Here is a 21,300-nt window from a genome sequence, read left to right on the forward strand (position 1 = left end):
TTCACCCCCCCCCTTGTTTTTAGTGACATGTCACTCGTCACCTCTGTGGCGACTTTCCATGTTTTAATTGATTGCCATTAAAGGTTAAGTTTTATTGGATTATCTACCCAGGAGCTGGACCCCTTCTATTTTCCTCCTCTCAGTCTCACGGGGAGTGGCGGCTCCCTGCGTCCGTGCTCCGGGACTATTGCCTGATGCTTGACACATATGGATTTGGTGAGCTGATCTACCCCTTTTGTTTCCATAATACAATAGTACATACTCTATGTTTAGCAAACTAGCAGGGATCTACCCGATTTATATAAATATTTAGTGTAGAAATGATACAGCAACATACTTATTCATTACAGGCTATGATGTTGAGTTCAAAAAGACCAAAAAGAGCTATTTACCAGACTATTATCCCCTAATGCCCCACCATGTGGCTTAGGCTCCACCTACTTTCCTCACATAAAGCGGTAAAACACGTTCTTTGGCCTCGCCTACTGTGACTGTGTTTGAAACTAAGCTTTAGACTGTGGGGGCAGGGGAATGTATACTAAATGGGATATAATGGATGTAAAAACACATCATTTCAATATCCATAACATTCCACCTCTCGCTTTTACACCATAATTTACCAGTGTTAGGTGATTTCCTAAATTCCAAGTCTGCATCTCCATAAAAAAAAGAAATACAAAGTAATGATATTCCCCCAGGCTCCCCATCCACCCAAATAATGTGGTGTTTGGTGTTCCATGGAGTTCTTGATCGCTGTCCTCTTACATTGATCATGGTTATTGTCGCTGCAGCAAGAATCTAGGGCTCGGCGATTGTTAGAGCTAACGCGCTTATTTGTAGCTGATCTTGAAACACTTTCTTTAAAATATGTCCTTGTGGTGGCCAAAGCATTTTCCAAAATGTGCTGGAGGGTATCCTTTGGTTTTCAGTAGGTTCTCCTGTCTCACAATCTCATCCAAACCCATTTTTTTCGACTTGATCCTTGTCATGTTGCAACCAAAGGACGCTGAGGAATGGGTAACCTTCTTCACTCAATTAGAAGCATTGGCCATCTTTGTGTAGTGAGTCCAGATACTTATGAATGAGTTAGAGGTCAATGGGTTTAGCGGGGGTTACAGGGCCACTAATCTGTTGAATGGAAAATAAACAGTATTAGGCTGCATTCACATCTCGTTTTTACGTTACGGGTGCCGGATCCAGCTGGGAGAGGGGCAAACCGGGCTCTCCCTTACCCCAGCCGGACCAGCGCTGAACTCCATTCACTTTAATGAGCTGACCAGAGTCAAACGGTGACTCCAGTCGGCTCATTTTTGACCTTTACCCAGTTTTCTGACTGGACCTAAAACCGTAGTATACTACGGTTTTAGGTCCGGTCAGGAAACCGCATACGGGTCAAAAATGAGCCGACTGGAGTCACCGTTTGACTCCGGTCAGCTTATTAAAGTGAATGGAGTTCAGCGCTGGTCCGGCTGAGGTACGGAAGAGCACGGTTTGCCCCTCCCCCAGCTGGATCTGGCACCCGTAACGTAAAAACGAGATTTGAATGCAGCCTTGCAGTCACTTTCCAACAATACAATTTTAGTATCACCAGGCCCATCAGAGATTCTCTCTCTCTTCTGCATGTGCTGATCAGTGACCCCAAACACTAGACCATTCTTGGACTTCTGGACTTTTATCCCAGTTAACTACAATATTGTAGGGGACCCAGACTGCAACATTCCTATAATGGTACCAACAGTTATTCTACTTTAGTCAGTTCTAGTCACAGTTGTACTCCACTCTGCATATCCATACTCACTCTCCCAATAATTTCCCACCATTTGGCAACTGATTTGTGAGTGTGAGTGTTACCTCAATCCTTCTAGGCATATTACCTTCTATTGGAAGGACTAGCTTTTGCTAAACCTTCCTCACCTCTTGGAAAATCAAAGTGGTTAGTTTATTACTAATTTGTTTCCGCCCCTGACTTGGGGAGGCTCCTGTAAATATCAACCTCAAACTAACAAATGGATTGTGATTTTTACATGTAAGCCTATTGTATGGCGCTAGTGGCCTGCAGAGACTTAAAGGGGAACTCCGCTGCTCAGTGTTTGGAACAAACTGTACCCGAATGCTGGAGCCGGCGCCGGGAGATTGTGACGTCATAGCCCCACCCCCTCAGTGCAAATCTATGGGAGGGGGCGTGATGGCTGTCACGCCCCCTTCCATAGACTTGCATTGAGGGTGCGGGGCGTGATACCATGAGGGGGTGGGGCTATGACATCACGAGCTCCTGGCGCCGTCTCCAGCGTTCAGAACAGTGTGTACCCCTTTAAGGAGTACCCCTTTAAGCTGCACATGGTTAGGATCTTCTTTATGTACCTCCATTTTGTTTTTTTCCTGAAAGACAAAACAAGTAAAACATTATTAACATGCAAAAGGAATGTGGCAATTTACTCATGGTTGATCTCCCTTCCCCCCTTTCCCTACTCTGCAGATGCCTAAATATTGGCTTGAGTTGGAGAAACTTGGGTGACTTTTGTCTGCAGAACCATATCATGAAGCGGGGGCGTGGGAGTCTCCACCTGTATACAGTGACTCCCCGACCTGCGTTGGCCCCGACATACGATCATTTCAACATGCGATCACTCTCAGAGGCCATCGCATGTTGAAGGCAGCATCAACATACCATGCTTTTGTATGTCGGGGCCATCGCATAAACGGCTATCCGGCAGCGCAGACTGCTTCAGCTGCCACCGAATAGCCGTTTACGGTGCCCCGTGTGGTCCGCTGACGATCACTTACCTGTCCTCGGGGCTCCGGCACATCCTCTTCGGGATCCTCTGCATCGTCGGCGCTCTCCAACGTCGTCATCACGTCGCTGCGCACGCCGTCCCGTCATCCAATAGGAGCGGCGTGCGTAACGACGTGATGGCGGCGACGGAGAGCGAGGATGCCGGGGAAGCAGAGGCCTTGCCGGAGCGGCGGGGAAACTCCGGGGTCGCGGCGGCAGCGATGGACAGCGACATCCAGGGCAGCGGTGACAAGCGGTGACGGTCCGGAGCGGCGGGGACACATGAGTAAAACTTCCAATACCAGTGGTCTTCAACCTGCGGACCTCCAGATGTTGCAAAACTACAACTCCCAGCAGGCCCGGATAGCCGTTGCACGGATCCCTCAACATACGATGGTTTCAACAAACGATGGTCCATTTGGAACGGATTACCATCGTATGTTAAGGGACCACTGTATATGGTTTCTGTAAGAGTATTGCTACCTGTGCACATAACTCCTTCAGCTTACCTTGAACCTGCTGGAGAAACAAGACTCTAGTGATGTCATCTTTCATGGGATCAAACAGATGAGGTTTATTCGGGAAGCTGAGAGGTTTCTCTGGAAAACGTTGCTTGGAGGAAGAATGTAGATTTCCTTTCCCAGTCCGTCTGGATTTACGTGGTACCCTCTGCGTCGTGTTTCCAGTAGAATAGCAACTTGTGGAGATATGGCCACTATGACCACATGTAGTACATTTAGCTGAACAGTATTTACTTTGTGTTTTGTTACCATGTGCTTTACAATATCTAGCTATATGGCCCGAAACACCACATACAAAACAAGTCTTTACCCTTTTAGCCATATTTACTATCTGGGTCTCATCCCTCACAGATGATCTGTACCGCTTTACTGCTAGAGACACAAGTCTAACAACTCCTAATCTGCTCCAATTCACTTTGTACTTCCCAATGTTGCTATCAGATTTCTGTCCCTTATACAATTCAAAACCAGCACTGGGAACTTTTACAATCTCACTCTCTAGCGCCCCCTTATTGGCAATTGATGAAACACAGACATTTTTAGAGGGTAAATCTGCTGTGGAATGTAGCTGTGAATTATGGGAAGAGGCCAGACCTGATGCAGTTTTTGGGAGCTCGCTTTTCATACCAGTCTCTAATTGTGAACTACCGTATATACTCGAGTATAAGCCGAGTTTTTCAGCACGATTTCTCGTGCTGAAAACACCCCCCTCGGCTTATACTCGAGTGAACTCTCCACCCTCAGTGGTCTTCAACCTGCGGACCTCCAGATGTTTCAAAACTACAACTCCCAGCATGCCCGGACAGCCCTCGGCTGTCCGGGCATGCTGGGAGTTGTAGTTTTGAAACATCTGGAGGTCTGCAGGTTGAAGACCACTGCGGCCTTTGTCATCATCCAGACCCCCCTCCTCCCCCCTTTAGTTTTGTACTCACCTTCGATGGCTGTCCGGGCATGATGGGAGTTGTAGTTTTGAAACATCTGGAGGTCCGCAAGTTGAAGACCACTGAGGGTGGAGAGTTCACTCGAGTATAAGCCGAGGGGGGTGTTTTCAGCACGAAAAATCGTGCTGAAAAACTCGGCTTATACTCGAGTATATACGGTAGTTCACAATTAGAGACTGGTATGACTGATTTTAACGGGTTGCGGCCTGCAAGATCACGGGGGTCCCCAGCAGCGGCACCCCCACAATCAGGCATCTTATCCCCTATCCAGTCATCTGCTGCATGGAGCGAACTCTGCTCTGTGCCGGATGATGGGCAACCACAGCCGCCACGCCACCTCCCATAGACAAGAATGGAGGGGGCATGGCGTGATGTCAGGAAGACGGAAGCTCCAACCTTCAACGTTCAGGACGCCGCATGCCAGCCCAGAGATCCTTTGCATAGGGGATAAGATGTCTATGGGCAGAGTACTAGGGGTCCCTATACCATCCATAACATGATCCTGTCTGGCTGCAGCATCATCTTTGTCCCAGCTGAAGCACAATCAAGGACAAAGTCCAGGAAGTGATGGCAGAACTAGCACTCTACTGTTCTCACTCCTGTCCTATCAGACTGCAGCATAGAAAGAGATGAGGGAGTTACAGAGCAGCCTGCTGTGATTGGGTGAAAAGACCCAGCACAGCACAGCAGACTCGGGGAGAAAGTGAGGGCGTGCTCAGTGCTTGCTTCGGACACGCTCCTTCCTGAGCAGTGGATGTCAGAATGAGTGAGCAGCAGAACAGAGGGATGTGTGAGCCAAATGCAGAAGCTAGACACATAAAACAGACATGTAAAGAATCTGCATGACCTAGTGAGTAACATATAGAAGCATTATTTTTCTGTGATATGACAGGTACGCTTTAAATTGTGGCCCTTGCTCCAAACCTCTCCTTGTCCCTCTTGTCCCCGAATTATTGACCAACTTGTGTTTCTTTCTCTCTGTAGTATTTGTGGCATTCAACATCTGGAGAGAGCCGGCAATAATCTCACCCTTTTTGACTCCTTATACTTCTGCATTGTCACGTTCTCCACTGTGGGCTTTGGGGACGTAACGCCGAAGATCTGGCCGTCTCAGCTTCTGGTGGTCATCATGATCTGCGTTGCACTTATAGTGCTACCTATCCAGGTGACCTGTGTGTCTGTCTGTAGCCTAGTTCATCAATCTATGTTCGTCCATCTATGTTGATCCATCTATGCTCATCCATCTATGTTCTTCCATCTATATTCTTCCATCTATGTTTATCTATGTTGATCCATCTATGTTGATCCATCTATGTTGATCCATCTATGTTGATCCATCTATGTTGATCCATCTTTGTTGATCCATCTATGTTCATCCATCTATGTTCATCCATCTATTTTGATCCATCTATGTTCATCCATCTATGTTCATCCATCTATTTTGATCCATCTATGTCCTTCCATCTATGTTCGTCCATCTATGTTCTTCCATCTATGTTCATCCATCTATGTTCATCCATCTATGTTCATCCATCTATGTTCATCCATCTATGTTCATCCATCTATGTTCGTCTATCTATGTCCTTCCATCTATGTTCTTCCATCTATGTTCGTCCATCTATGTTCTTCCATCTATGTTCGTCCATCTATGTTTTTCCATCTATGTTCATACATCTATGTTCTACCATCTATGTTTGTCCATTTATGTTCATCCATCTATGTTCATCCATCTATGTTCATCCATCTATGTTCATCCATCTATGTTCATCCATCTCTGTTCGTCCATCTATGTTCATCCATGTTCGTCCATGTTCTTCCATCTATGTTCCTCCATGCATGTTCATCCATATTTGTCCATCTATATTCTTCCATCTATGTTCATCCATCTATGTTCCTCAATCTATGTTCATCCATCTATGTTCATCCATCTATGTTCATCCATCTATGTTCCTCAATCTATGTTCATCCATCTATGTTCATCCATCTATGTTCATCCATCTATGTTCATCCATCTATGTTCATCCATCTATGTTCATCCATCTATGTTCATCCATGTTCGTCCATCTATGTTCATCCATGTTCCTCCATCTATGTTCTTCCATGCATGTTCATCCATATTCGTCCATCTATATTCTTCCATCTATGTTCATCCATCTATGTTCTTCCATCTATGTTCATCCATCGATGTTCATCCATCTATGTTCATCCATCTATGTTCTTCCATCGATGTTCATCCATCTATGTTCATCCATCTATGTTCATCCATCTATGTTCATCCATCTATGTTCGTCCATCTATGTTCATCCATCTATGTTCGTCCATCTATGTTCGTCCATTTATGTTCATCCATCTATGTTCATTCATCTATGTTCATCCATCTATGTTCGTCCATTTATGTTCGTCCATTTATGTTCGTCCATTTATGTTCGTCCATCTATGTTCGTCCATCTATGTTCGTCCATCTATGTTCGTCCATTTATGTTCATCCATCTATGTTCATCCATCTATGTTCATTCATCTATGTTCATCCATCTATGTTCATCCATCTATGTTCATCCATCTATGTTCGTCCATCTATGTTCGTCCATTTATGTTCGTCCATTTATGTTCGTCCATTTATGTTCGTCCATCTATGTTCGTCCATCTATGTTCGTCCATCTATGTTCGTCCATCTATGTTCGTCCATCTATGTTTATCCATCTATGTTCATCCATCTATGTTCATCCATCTATGTTCATCCATCTATGTTCCTCAATCTATGTTCATCCATCTATGTTCATCCATCTATGTTCATCCATCTATGTTCATCCATGTTCGTCCATCTATGTTCATCCATGTTCCTCCATCTATGTTCTTCCATGCATGTTCATCCATATTCGTCCATCTATATTCTTCCATCTATGTTCATCCATCTATTGTTACGCCTAGCGCTCCGGGTCCCCGCTCCTCCCCGGAGCGCTCACGGCGTCTCTCTCCCCGCAGCGCCCCGGTCAGTCCCGCTGACCGGGAGCGCTGCACTGTCATGGCCGTCGGGGATGCGATTCGCACAGCGGGACGCGCCCGCTCGCGAATAGCATCCCAGGTCACTTACCCGTCCCGGTCCCCTGCTGTCATGTGCTGGCGCGCGCGGCTCCGCTCTCTAGGGCGCGCGCGCGCCAGCTCTCTGAGACTTAAAGGGCCAGTGCACCAATGATTGGTGCCTGGCCCAATTAGCTTAATTGGCTCCCACCTGCTCCCTGGCTATATCTGATCTCCTCCCATGCACTCCCTTGCCGGATCTTGTTGCCTTGTGCCAGTGAAAGCGTTTAGTGTGTCCAAAGCCTGTGTACCTGAACTTCTGCTATCCATCCTGACTACGAACCTTGCCGCCTGCCCCCGACCTTCTGCTACGTCTGACCTTGCCTCTGCCTTGTCCTTCTGTCCCACGCCTTCTCAGCAGTCAGCGAGGTTGAGCCGTTGCTAGTGGATACGACCTGGTTGCTACTGCCGCAGCAAGACCATCCCGCTTTGCGGCGGGCTCTGGTGAAAACCAGTAGCCTCTTAGAACCGGTCCACTAGCACGGTCCACGCCAATCCCTCGCTGACACAGCGGATCCACAACCCGTAAGCCGAATCGTGACAGTAGATCCGGCCATGGATCCCGCTGAGGTGCCGCTGCCAAGTCTCGCTGACCTTACCACGGTGGTCGCTCAGCAATCGCAGCAAATTGCCCAACAAGGACAGCAGCTGTCGCAGTTGACCGCCACGTTACAGCAACTTCTGCCTCTGCTACAGCAACAACCATCTCCTCCGCCAGCTCCTGCACCTCCTCCGCAGCGAGTGGCCGCTCCTAGCCTCCGCTTGTCCCTGCCGGACAAATTTGATGGGGACTCCAGACTCTGCCGTGGATTTTTGTCTCAGTGTTCCCTGCATATGGAGATGTTGTCGGACTTTTTTCCTACAGAACGGTCTAAGGTGGCGTTCGTAGTAAGCCTTCTTTCAGGAAAGGCCTTGTCTTGGGCCACACCGCTCTGGGACCGCAATGATCCTGCCACAGCCTCAGTCCAGTCCTTCTTCGCTGAAGTCCGAAGTGTCTTTGAGGAACCTGCCCGAGCCTCTTCTGCTGAGACTGCCTTGCTGAACCTGGTCCAGGGTAATTCTTCCGTTGGCGAGTACGCCATACAATTCCGTACTCTTGCTTCTGAACTATCCTGGAATAACGAGGCTCTCTGCGCGACCTTTAAAAAAGGCCTATCCAGTCGCATCAAGGATGTGCTGGCCGCACGAGAGATTCCTGCCAACCTCCAAGAACTCATCCATTTGGCTACCCGCATTGACATGCGTTTTTCTGAGCGACACCAAGAGCTCCGCCAGGAAAAAGACTTAGATCTCTGGGCACCTCTCCCACAGCATCCTTTGCAGTCTACGCCTGGGCCTCCCGCCGAGGAGGCCATGCAAGTGGATCGGTCTCGCCTGACCCAGGAAGAGAGGAATCGCCGTAGAGAAGAAAATCTCTGTCTGTACTGTGCCAGTACCGAGCATTTCTTGGTGGATTGCCCTATCCGTCCTCCACGCCTGGGAAACGCACGCACGCACCCAGCTCACGTGGGTGTGGCGTCTCTTGGTTCTAAGTCTGCTTCTCCACGTCTCACGGTGCCCGTGCGGATTTCTCCTTCAGCCAACTCCTCCCTCTCAGCCGTGGCCTGCTTGGACTCTGGTGCCTCTGGAAATTTTATATTGGAGTCCTTTGTGAATAAGTTCAGCATCCCGGTGACCCGTCTCGTCAAGCCACTCTACATTTCTGCGGTCAACGGAGCCAGATTGGACTGCACCGTGCGTTACCGCACAGAACCCCTCCTGATGTCTATTGGACCCCACCTCGAGAGGATTGAGCTCTTCGTTCTCCCCGGCTGTACCTCTGAGGTCCTCCTCGGTCTGCCATGGCTCCGGCTTCATTCCCCCACCCTTGATTGGACCACCGGGGAGATCAAGAACTGGGACTCTGCCTGCCATGGGAAGTGCCTCTCCCCCCCTCCCAGTCCCGTCCGGCAAGCCTCTGTGCCTCCTCATGGCCCCCGTCCTGGTGTCACACTGCCCCGTGCCAGGCTTCGCCCTCTGCCCTCCCTCCCCATTCCCACTCCTGCTGTGCTGCCTCCCGTTGAGGAAAACCTCCATTCTTTCCCGGTGTCCTCATCCCAGGGGAGGCAGTTACCGGACAAAGAAAGGGAGACCTAAGGGGGGGGGTACTGTTACGCCTAGCGCTCCGGGTCCCCGCTCCTCCCCGGAGCGCTCACGGCGTCTCTCTCCCCGCAGCGCCCCGGTCAGTCCCGCTGACCGGGAGCGCTGCACTGTCATGGCCGTCGGGGATGCGATTCGCACAGCGGGACGCGCCCGCTCGCGAATCGCATCCCAGGTCACTTACCCGTCCCGGTCCCCTGCTGTCATGTGCTGGCGCGCGCGGCTCCGCTCTCTAGGGCGCGCGCGCGCCAGCTCTCTGAGACTTAAAGGGCCAGTGCACCAATGATTGGTGCCTGGCCCAATTAGCTTAATTGGCTCCCACCTGCTCCCTGGCTATATCTGATCTCCTCCCATGCACTCCCTTGCCGGATCTTGTTGCCTTGTGCCAGTGAAAGCGTTTAGTGTGTCCAAAGCCTGTGTACCTGAACTTCTGCTATCCATCCTGACTACGAACCTTGCCGCCTGCCCCCGACCTTCTGCTACGTCTGACCTTGCCTCTGCCTTGTCCTTCTGTCCCACGCCTTCTCAGCAGTCAGCGAGGTTGAGCCGTTGCTAGTGGATACGACCTGGTTGCTACTGCCGCAGCAAGACCATCCCGCTTTGCGGCGGGCTCTGGTGAAAACCAGTAGCCTCTTAGAACCGGTCCACTAGCACGGTCCACGCCAATCCCTCGCTGACACAGCGGATCCACAACCCGTAAGCCGAATCGTGACATCTATGTTCTTCCATCTATGTTCATCCATCGATGTTCATCCATCTATGTTCATCCATCTATGTTCTTCCATCGATGTTCATCCATCTATGTTCATCCATCTATGTTCATCCATCTATGTTCATCCATCTATGTTCGTCCATCTATGTTCATCCATCTATGTTCGTCCATCTATGTTCGTCCATTTATGTTCATCCATCTATGTTCATTCATCTATGTTCATCCATCTATGTTCGTCCATTTATGTTCGTCCATTTATGTTCGTCCATTTATGTTCGTCCATCTATGTTCATCCATCTATGTTCGTCCATCTATGTTCGTCCATTTATGTTCATCCATCTATGTTCATCCATCTATGTTCATCCATCTATGTTCATCCATCTATGTTCGTCCATCTATGTTCGTCCATTTATGTTCGTCCATTTATGTTCGTCCATTTATGTTCGTCCATCTATGTTCGTCCATCTATGTTCGTCCATCTATGTTCGTCCATCTATGTTCGTCCATCTATGTTTATCCATCTATGTTCATCCATCTATGTTCATCCATCTATGTTCTTCCATCTATGTCCTTCCATCTATGTCCTTAAATCTATATTCTTCGATCTATGTTCTTCCATCTATGTTCATCCATTTTTGTTCATCCATCTACCGTATATACTCGAGTATTAGCCGTTCCGAATATAAGATGAGGCCCCTATTTTCACCTCAAAAACCTAGGAAAAGTTATTGACTCGACTATAAGCCTAGGGTGGGAAATACATCATCCCCCCCCCCCCCATGTCATCATCCCCCCTGTCATCATCCACACCCCCATCCTTAACACCCCCGTCATTAACACCCTGTCATTATCACCCTTTCATTTACACCCTATCATTATCACCCTGTCATCATCCCCCTCGTCATCATATCCCCCCTTCATCATCACTGCCTGTCAATCCCTTCGTCATCATCCAGACCCCCCTTTTGCTTTCCACCCACCTCCCCAATTGTTGCTTTCTCTGTGGGAAGGAAGGGTGAACTGGTCCGGGCCATCCATTTTCGGCCATCTATGCTGCAGGGACCGTCCGGTGGGGAGGGTTAGTCGTTCCAGGCTGTCCATCTTCACCGGGAGGCCCTCTTCTCCGCTCCGGGCCGGCCACGGACTAGTGAGGTTGCGTTGACGACGACGCGCAGGGACGTCCGTGCGCAGCAGACGTCCGTGACGTCCTTGCGCATGAACGACCCTGCATGGTGGCGTCAATGCAGCGTCACTAGTTCGGGGCCGCCCCGAAGCAGAGAAGAGAGCCTCCCGGTGAAGACAGCCTGGAACGACTAACCCTCCCCACAGGACGGTCCCTGCAGCATAGATAGCCGAAGATGGATGGCCTGGCCCATCCCCTCACAGCTAAGCCAGAAGCTTTGTTTGTTCACTCGAGTATAAGCCGAGGGGTGAGTTTTCAGCATGAGTATATACGGTATGTTCATCCATCTCTGTCTATCCATCTATATTCTTCCATCTATGTTCGTCCATCTATGTTCGTCCATCTATGTTCGTCCATCTATGTTCGTCCATCTATGTTCGTCCATCTATGTTCTTCCATCTATGTTCATCCATCTATGTTCGTCCATCTATGTTCATCCATCCATGTTCTTAAGTCTTTCCTCACAATATCCGTAGCTCTCCCTCCCGTCACTTCTTTCTTCCAGCTCTCTATGGGGAATGTTGTTAGCTTCAGAGGGAAGGGCTGATCAGCTTATGATGACAGCTGTCACTAGATGAGATGACACATGTGGGTGCCGTGTAACAATGGTGGGGCGCACCATCAGCACTTTCTGATAATTAACCCCGTCAGAATTGTGAAAAGCTATAATTACTGTCAAGTGCTTTACCTAATGCATCAGACCCTTTAACTATAGTGATTCTACGTGGGTCACTGTGTTCTGCAGTGGGCTCTGGTGTTAGATTGGATTTTCTTTTTCATCAAGCGTGTAATCTGCGATTCTGACTGTCTATAGTTATACCAGTCCGGGAAACCATTCATCTCGATTCTAAACTGTTATAATGGTGCATTGTGGGAGTATAATGGAGAGGAGACACTACAGTAATACCTAAGTACATCCAGCTACATAATGCCTGAACCTTCTAATATTGCTAGTGTAAGATCCGAATTACATCAAAATATAGGTGAGAGGGGACACAACAAAATGTAGGAAGCAGTTTTCAGTGTCTTGCAAAAGTATTCACCCCCCTTGGCGTTTCCCCTGTTTTGTTGCATTACAGCTTGGAATTATCTGATTTAAACAACATGGCAACCACTTTAAAGGTGCAAAATATTTCTTACTGTGACCCAAGCAAAAATGAATACAAAAATAGAGAACATTAGTATCACCCCTTTTGCACCAATTATGGATGCCATTTTCTTGGAGTGTGGCTCTTATTAGCTTAGCACAACCCAGACACTAGGATGTCTCACTCTGGAGGAAAAGAGACTGACACGGCAGATAGAATTTACAAAAGTCGCTAACAGACCATAGCGCCCGGGGTAGTGGAGGCCGTGAGCCAGGGCAGGGATGTGAGTAAGAGTTGAGCTACATGTGATTTTAAGGAAATCCACAATTCGGACGATGAATGGTGGAAGCCATCCAGCACCCTAGATAGGGCAGAAGAGACATTATAAAGGCAACTGGAAGAACCAGACCCCCCCCACACATTTACGTCTACACAACACATAATTCGAGTGTCCGATAGTTCTTATGGCTCCAGATAAAGGCGGAGAATATAGCATTAAAGGTGTATTCCGCCACTAGACATCTTATCCCCTATCCAAAGGATAGGGGATAAGATGTATGATTGCGGGGGTCTGGGGACCCCCGCAATCTCCCCGCTGCACCACAGTGCCGGAGGCTCATTACGTCACAGCCGCAACCCACTCGTGACGTCATGACCACGCCCCCTCAATGCAAGTCTATGGAAGGGGACGTGGACGCCGTCACGCCCCCTTTGCTAGACTTGCATTGAGAAAGCATGGCTGTGACGTCATGAGTTGGGCGTGACAGTGACATCATGAGCCTCCGCCCCACATCGCCATTAATCCGGCACGAAGCGAAGATGACTGGGGCGCTGCAGCCGAGATCGCGGGGGTCCCCAGCAGTAGGATCCCCGAAATCAGACATCTTATCCCCTATCCTTTGGATAGGGGATAAGATGTCTAGGGGCGGCCCCTTTAAGTTCAGTGAAAAAGGTGCAGGAAAGGAGAATGAGTTTCTAATTTGTATATTAGTGTTTACTTCGCTGGCTACCCCAGCTTTCATCTCTAAAGGGGTTCTCTGCTTTGGATAATATACTTGTTGATCCCAAAGTGTCCCCCTGTTGGCACCCCCAGCGATCAGCTGGAATCTGTGGGAAAACCTGGCAAAAGGTGTTTAGTTTCCCTGTAGTGCCTCCACAGGAGAAATTAAGTATTACACAGGGCCTAGTAACATCAATGGGTTAAAGGGGTACTCTGCTGGAAAAAATATATATTTTTTATCAACTGATGCCAGAAAGTTAAACAGATTTTTAAATTACTTCTATATAAAAATCTTAATCTTTCCAGTACTTATAAGCTGCTGTATGCTCCACAGCTATTTCTTTTCTTTTTTTAATTTAATTTATTTTCTGTCTGTCCACAGTTCTCGTTGCGGACACCTCTGTCCATGTCAGGAACTGTCCAGAGCAGAAGAGGTTTGATATGGGGATTTGCTCCTACTCTGGACAGTTCCTAAAATGGACAGAGGTGTCAGCAGAGAGTACTGTGGTCAGAGAGAAAGGAAATTCAAAAATAAAATAAGTTCCTCTGGATCATACAGCAGCTGATAAGTACTGGAAGGATTAAGATTTTTATATAGAAGTAATTTACAAATCTGTTTAACTTTCTGGCATCAGTTGATTTAACAACAAAAAAAAGAAAAAAAAATTATGTTTTCCAGCGGAGTACCCCTTTAAGGCAGCACAGGAGTGGTCCTTCAGAGGGAGAGACACTCTTTCTGACCACACTCCACTTTGGCCAAGAGATATGGATCCTAATCAGTGGATCCCCTTCTAATAATTCCATAATAGGGTAAACAAATGTTTTTTTACTAAATTATTCACCTCCTGTAACCCCTCAGTACCTTGCGATTGTGCCAGAGGGGGCGGATCATGTGACATGTAGGATATTAACCCTGGCATCTGGGGGGTTAAATGGCCAGGATTTAAGTTATCTCCAGTCTCATCCACAGCTGTAGGTGCCGGTTGTAATACACGGCCGGCACCCCCTGTGTATGTAGTGATCACTGGTTGTCATTGGCTTTAGCTGATACCGTATTTTTCGCTGTATAAGAAGCACTTTTTCTTCCCCAAAAACGGGGGGAAAAAGTCGGTGCGTCTTATATGGCGAATACACCCCTATCGCGGCGGTCCCTGCGGCCATCAACGGCCGGGACCCGCGGCTAATACAGGACATCACCGATCGCGGTGATGCCCTGTATTAACCCTTCAGACGCGGCGATCAAAGCTGACCGCCGCGTCTGAAGGGAAAGTGACACTAACCCGGCTGTTCAGTCGGGCTGTTCGGGACCGCCGCAATTTCACCGCCGCGACTGAATAGCCAGGTTAGTGCTTACAGGACACCGGGAGGGACCTTACCTGCCTCCTCGGTGTCTTCTCCGTTCAGGGATCCCCTGTATGGCCGGCGCTCTCCTTCCTCGTCATCACGTCGTCGCGTACGTGCATCGGCGTGCGTAACAACGTGATGGCGGCGACGGAGAGCGAGGATACCCGGCGGCAGCAGAGACGTTCCGGAGCGACGGGGACACGACGACAGCGATGGAACGACATCCAGGGCAGCGGTGACGGGTCCGGAGCGGCGGGGACACGTGAGTATTACCTCCTATGCAGTGGTCTTCAATCTGCGGACCTCCAGATGTTGCAAAACTACAACTCCCAGCATGCCCGGACAGCCAACGGCTGTCCGGGCATGCTGGGAGTTGTAGTTTTGCAACATCTGAAGGTCCGCAGATTGAAGACCACTATTGGGTTCAAAATCTTTATTTTTTTTAGATTTTGCACCTATAAATTGGGTGCGTCCTTTACGCCGGTGCGTCCTATAGGGCGAAAAATACGGTACATGATAGGAATGTTAGATGCAGAAGCAATGCAGAAAATAATTATTCTTGAGTCCTTTGTATCTGTCCCTGAGGCTCTCCGCTATTCGCAGCAGCTTTCATGCTGGTAATTCTGGATGCTATTGTATTATGTTGATGTGTTATTGTTATAATGAGAACTATAGCACTCGGCATCTGCCCATAACCGTGTGAGGGATTCATCGCGCCACAGCAACTTCTCCCTGGAAACAGACTTAAAGAGACGCCCCACGTTTTAACCTGCTGTCATCCTTGTGTGGTGAACCAGGAGAGTTGTGGGGTCTGGGGTGTTGTAAGTGCAGGATCTGGTGATATTAAAGGGGTTGTGCGCTGCCCTAATTTTCGGAGCTCCGCTCACAGCGTCCGGAAGTTCATTACTCCGAACGCTGTGTGTGGGCTTCCGTGTTCGCGGCCACCGGGCGTGACTTCACGCCCGGCCCCTGGTGACGTCACGCCCGCCCCCTCTACCAAAGTCTATGGGACGGGGGCGTGACAGCGGTCGCGCCCCCTTCCCATAGACTTTCGTTGAGGGGGCGGACAAGACGTCACGAGGGGGCGGGCGAGACGTCGCAAGGCGCCGGGCGTGACATCACGCCCGGCGGCGGCGAACACGGAAGCCCGCACACAGCGTTCGGAGTAGTGAACTTCCGGACGCTGTGAGCGGAGCTCCGAAAGTCAGGGCAGCGCACAACCCCTTTAACCCTTAGATGTCGTGACGCCAGGGTGAGGTTTCCTTAGTGTTAATGGTCCTACCGCCAACCGTCCCAGAAACGGTAGGGAAAATAACGGAATGTCTACAGCAGACTTTATGAATAAACTGAAGAACTTTACTTGAAGATTTTATGCAACAGTCTTTTATACATAACAGTCTCTTAAGAGGTAACCGGAATGCAGGTTCCTCACAGGTTTTGCTGGGACTTTGAAGCAATGAGCTTTTATGCAGGCCACTGTGCTACTAATTATAATATTTGAGCTGGTAGTAGTCACACAGGATTTGGTAGATTGAGCTTTGTAACTCACTTTATAGTGGCTGCAGGTTCTTAGGCTTTGGCCTAGATGAATTGTGATTTCTGCTGAGATGTTTGTGCTGCTTGATAGTCCTTAACTAAGAGCAGGAACTAAGAGAGCGAATTTACAGACTACAGCCCTTTATATAATAAGGGGCTGGACTAAGCTCATTGGTCAGCAAACCTGTAAGTCCTGAACCCAGTGAACTCTGGGTACATCACATGACCCTGTAAAGTCCTTAAGCAATTATACATTACAACTGTACATCACGTGACCCGGGAAAGGTCCTATACATATATATTTCCTATGTATATACATTAAAGAATACACAATTTATATGAGGCGACCAGGGGTAAGCCCTGCAGGAGAGCCCTATGGGAATGAAGGGACTTTGGCTGAGGGGACTTTAGACAGGGATAGGACCAAGTCCTGTACCGGGACACCACACTTGTGATGCCTATCTGTGCTTTTTTACCTTGTACTGATCCTAAATTACAACATGTCTTCTACCCCTGTAACACCCCAAGAGTTGCCACAGGTCTCCTTGTGGGCTTCCCTCTAGTGCCCTCCTTGAGCCTTTCTCATTTTTATAGCCCTGACACATTCTTTTCATTCCTTAAAGGAGTACTCTGCCCCTAGACATCCGTCACACCCCCTCCCATAGACTTGCACTGACAGGGCGTGGCAGTGACATCATGAGCCTCTGGCGCTGCATTCACCGCTCTATACGAACGCCGGGTGCAGCAGGGAGATCGTGGTGGTCCCCAGCGGCGGGACCCCTGCGATCACACATATTAGCCGCTATCCTTTGGATAGGGGATAAGATGTCTAGGGGCGAAGTACCCCTTTAAAGGGAATCTGCCATGTTGAGCAAGGTATCTGATAGCAGCATGTTCTAGATCAGGGACAGCTACGCAGAGTTTTATAGTTTTGTTGGAACAGATTCAGTATAACTTTATTCATTTATTCATTCATTTCTGGGTTTAAGATCAGTGGGTGGTCCACTGTCCACTAGCCTGTCAATCACTAATTACTGGGAAGGACCGCCCACCGGACTCCTTAGAGAATGAACTGGGATTTAGATGAATAAATATCACATTAAACTGAACCTTTTACCACAAAACCATACATCCATCTGCTCAGCTCCTCCTGCTCTATAACATGATGCTGTCAGATCAGACACCCAACGTAAGAGATTCCCTTTAATGAATGACTTACCTGATATCCAAGGACTGGCCAATCAGTCCATTGACCAGCCGGTAACCCAGTTAAAGAACCTTTTGAGGTGGCCCAGTACGGGATGGTGTGGCCCCGTACCTTTCCTGTCCTGTCAGGCAGTGTCCCTCAGTGTCCCAGGGCCCCCTGTAGATGTTTCCCCATGTGTATACTAAAAGATGTGTTATGCCTTTAATAAAATGTACCATGTGATTTTTACCCAGGAGGTGCCAGTGACCAGCTGACCCCAAAGGTGACCTATGGGCTCCCTGCTAGTCTCCCCCATATAAGCCCTGGGTGGAGCGAACTTCTCTGCTCTTGCTTCCTGCTGAGGTCCAGTAAAGTTGTGCCTATAGTGTGTGTCCAGAGTAATGGAGGCCTCAAGTCAAGGCCTGCAGCCACAAATCAAGTGCAAGTAAGATAAAGTCACCGTCCTGTCAGTCACAAGTCAGTCACGCCAAGTAATCTGTCTACTCAGCGTGGCCTGCACTAAATTCTCACGTCTAACTACAAGTCCCAGCAATCCTGCGAGGTCCACCTGTGTCACTGGTCACCTCCTTGGGCCCTGGCTGTACTGCATAGACTGTATCACCTGTCTACCCTCAGTACAGCTACCATTGTCCATAACTTGCCCCTGTGCCTAGCCCAGGACCAGCGGTATTACAGTACCTTCAGGTGGTTAAGGCTAAACCACGTCCTGGCGTCACGAACACAAGGGGTTAATACCATCTGCCTTAGGGTAACAACATCTGCCCTGCACCTCACACCCCGCCATACCACACTTTGAACTGTTCTTTGTAGATCTTCTGGTTATATGGACTTTACATTCACTCACATAGTGTGAGTGAACAGGATTCCATAGAGGGGTCACTTACCTAAATTGAAACAGTAGGTCCTGAGATATCGTCTTCGGAAGTTCCCTGGCTGTATTGAGGGAAATGCGCAGTGGAAGCACCCCCACCCCATCCCACCCCGGCTAGCTGCTTCTATCTCCCTCTGTCACCTACTAATCCCGCCCCAATTATTTGAATATTCATAGTCTTCAACTCCATGTCCTATTGACTTGGAGTCACCAGTCATGTGAGCGCATCACTCTCTCGGTAGAGCGCATGCGCCGGAGTGTTTTCCCCTGCTCTCACCTGATTAAATCTTCCAGAGCATGCGCTCTGCCAGAGAGCACAGCGCTCACATGACTGGTGACTCCACGTCAATAGGAAGTGGAGTTGAAGACTATGAATATGCAAATAGCGTGGGCGGGACTAGTAGGTGACAGAGGGAGATAGAAGCAGCTAGCTGGGGGGAGGGTGGGGTGGGGGTGCTTCCACTGCGCATTTCCCTCAATACAGCCAGGGAACTTTCGAAGATGATATCTCAGGACCTACTGGATTTAGGTAAGTGACCCCCTCTATGGAATCCTGTTTACCCACACTATAACCCAGTGTATTCGGTTTAGTATGGGTGAACAGGCTCACAGTTTTCCTTTAATCCTTCCAGTACTTACCAGCTGCTGTATGCTCCAGAGGAAGTTGTGTAGTTCTTTCCAGTCTGACCAGAGTGCTCTCTGCTGCCACCTCTGTCCATGTCAGGAAATGTCCAGAGCAGGAGCAAATCCCCATAGCAAACCTCTCCTGCTCTGAATAGTTCCTGACCCAGACAGAGGTATCAGCAGAGAGCACTGTGGTCAGACTAGAAATAACTACACAACTTCCTCTGGAGCATACAGCAGCTGATAAGATTTTTATATAGAAGTAAATTACAAATCTGTTTAACTTTCTGGCACCAGTTGTCTCGAAAAACATTTCTTACTACAGTGATCCCTCAACTTACAATGGCCTCAACATACAATACAGTGATCCCTCAACTTACAATGGCCTCGAGATACAATACAGTGATCCCTCAACTTACAATGGCCTCAACATACAATAGTTTCAACATACAATGGTCTTTTCTGGACCATTGTAACTTGAAACCAGACTCAACATACAATGTACAGACAGTCCAGATCTGTGAAACGTGTCAATGGCTGGAAGAACAGACCAATCAGCATACACTGAATTCCTGTCTGGTAGCGCCCCCTACAGTACAGGGAGGTATTACATGTTCTGTACTCTTTACCTGTATTACTGAAGTGTATGCACTGACTGGTGTCTGGTAGCGCCTCCTACAGTACAGGGAGGTATTACATGTTCTGTACTCTTTACCTGTATTACTGAAGTGTATGCACTGACTGGTGTCTGGTAGCGCCCCCTACAGTACAGGGAGGTATTACATGTTCTGTATTACTCTTTACCTGTATTACTGAAGTGTATGCACTGATTGATGCCTGGTAGCGCCCCCTACAGTACAGAGAGGTATTACATGTTCTGTACTCTTTACCTGTACCAGGGTTATCTTCTCCTTTGTACCCCAGGTGAGGGCGGCTCCATGTTACTTTTTTGGGACACTTTGTACTGTACAGGACCCTGAAGAAGCTTCTGTCCTCTACATAGACCAGTGTTTCCCAAGCAGGGCGCCCCCAGCTGTTGCAAAACTACAACTCCCAGCATGCCCGGACAGCCTTTGTCCGGGCATGCTGGGAGTTGTAGTTTTGTAACAGCTGGAGGCTCCCTGCTTGGGGAAACACTGACATAGACAGTGATTACAGCTCCCAGCAGATCTTTATTACTTTTATATATAAGGATTTGCTTTATCTATATTAGTTATCTACTTATTTTTATTTAATTCTCACTTTTTCCTATTTTTGGATGACATTTTGTTGCCTTTAGAACCAATTACCAGGTTTCCATAGAGTTCTGGTCTCAACATACAATGGTTTCAACATACAATGGTCACCCTGGAACCAAATAATATTGTAACTTGAAGGACCACTGTACTTACTTTACTTATTTTACAGCTAGCGTAGACTTAGACTTTCTTGTTACCCACTCCTGTTCCCATCCAGTATACAGCCTCCGGCAGTGGAAGTTTTCAGGCTATTGACACTGATGTCCCTAAAGGGTAGCTCCCACCATCCTATTTTTTTGTTTCTGTCCCTGCCTATTGCCAATCTATCCCTAACCCCCTCCCTGCTTTTAATTTTTATTTTTACTATATTAAAAATGCCTTTTGTCTGCCTGGCAGTGTGCTCACTACCAGGCAGACTTCCCCAGCAGGCACCACATCACTGATGCCTGCTGGGGGGGGGGACTTCCGCCCTTTGTTCATTATACACAGGGTGCCTCCAGCTGTTTCACCACTACAACTCCCAGCTTGCCCTGACAACTATTGGCTGTCCATCTATTGGGCATGCTGGGAGTTGTAGTATTGAAGCAGCTGGAGGCACCCTGTGTAGATAAACTATTAGTTAGTTACATGCGGCGCTAGCCCGCCCCCTCCGTCTCCCTCCCCCCGCGCCATACCCCGTTCGCTCCATCACAAACCCCCCTCCCGCATACCCCGTTCCCTCATTACACTTACTGCAGAGTCCGGCAGTGGGCGTGCAGGGACAGCGGCGGCGACGAGGCGGAGGCGGCGGTGATGTGCGGGAGGAGTGGCCTCCCAGCCAGTGGCCGGGGAGCCAATGCGCTCGCTCCCTGCCTGTCTGATTGACAGGCAGGGAGCGAGCGCAGGCTGAATGAAAAAGGACCGATGCCCGGCCGCATCGGTCCTTTTTCAGGTGTGACGTCACGCCAGGCTGCAGCCGGCCACTAGGAGGGAGACCCCTAGTGGCCGGTTGTTAAATGTAAATTAAACCATTTTAATAAATAAAAAAATAATAAAAGTATATTAG

The 21,300-nt window shown here is 48.6% G+C and overlaps 1 protein-coding gene across 6 annotated transcripts in view; it reads left to right on the top strand.

Moving 5' to 3' along the window:
* The window catches only part of LOC130367768 (potassium channel subfamily T member 2-like), a 333,948-nt gene that overhangs the window by 173,769 nt on the left and 138,879 nt on the right, over positions 1-21,300 (top strand). For all 6 annotated transcript variants that reach the window (XM_056570514.1, XM_056570517.1, XM_056570518.1 and 3 more), the window contains exon 10: positions 5,220-5,400. In XM_056570514.1, the coding sequence (XP_056426489.1) occupies positions 5,220-5,400 (181 nt within the window). The remainder of the gene's footprint in view (positions 1-5,219; positions 5,401-21,300) is intronic.

Source organism: Hyla sarda, chromosome 4 (genome assembly GCF_029499605.1).
Source record: "Hyla sarda isolate aHylSar1 chromosome 4, aHylSar1.hap1, whole genome shotgun sequence".
In the NCBI taxonomy this organism is placed as follows: Eukaryota; Metazoa; Chordata; class Amphibia; order Anura; family Hylidae; genus Hyla; species Hyla sarda.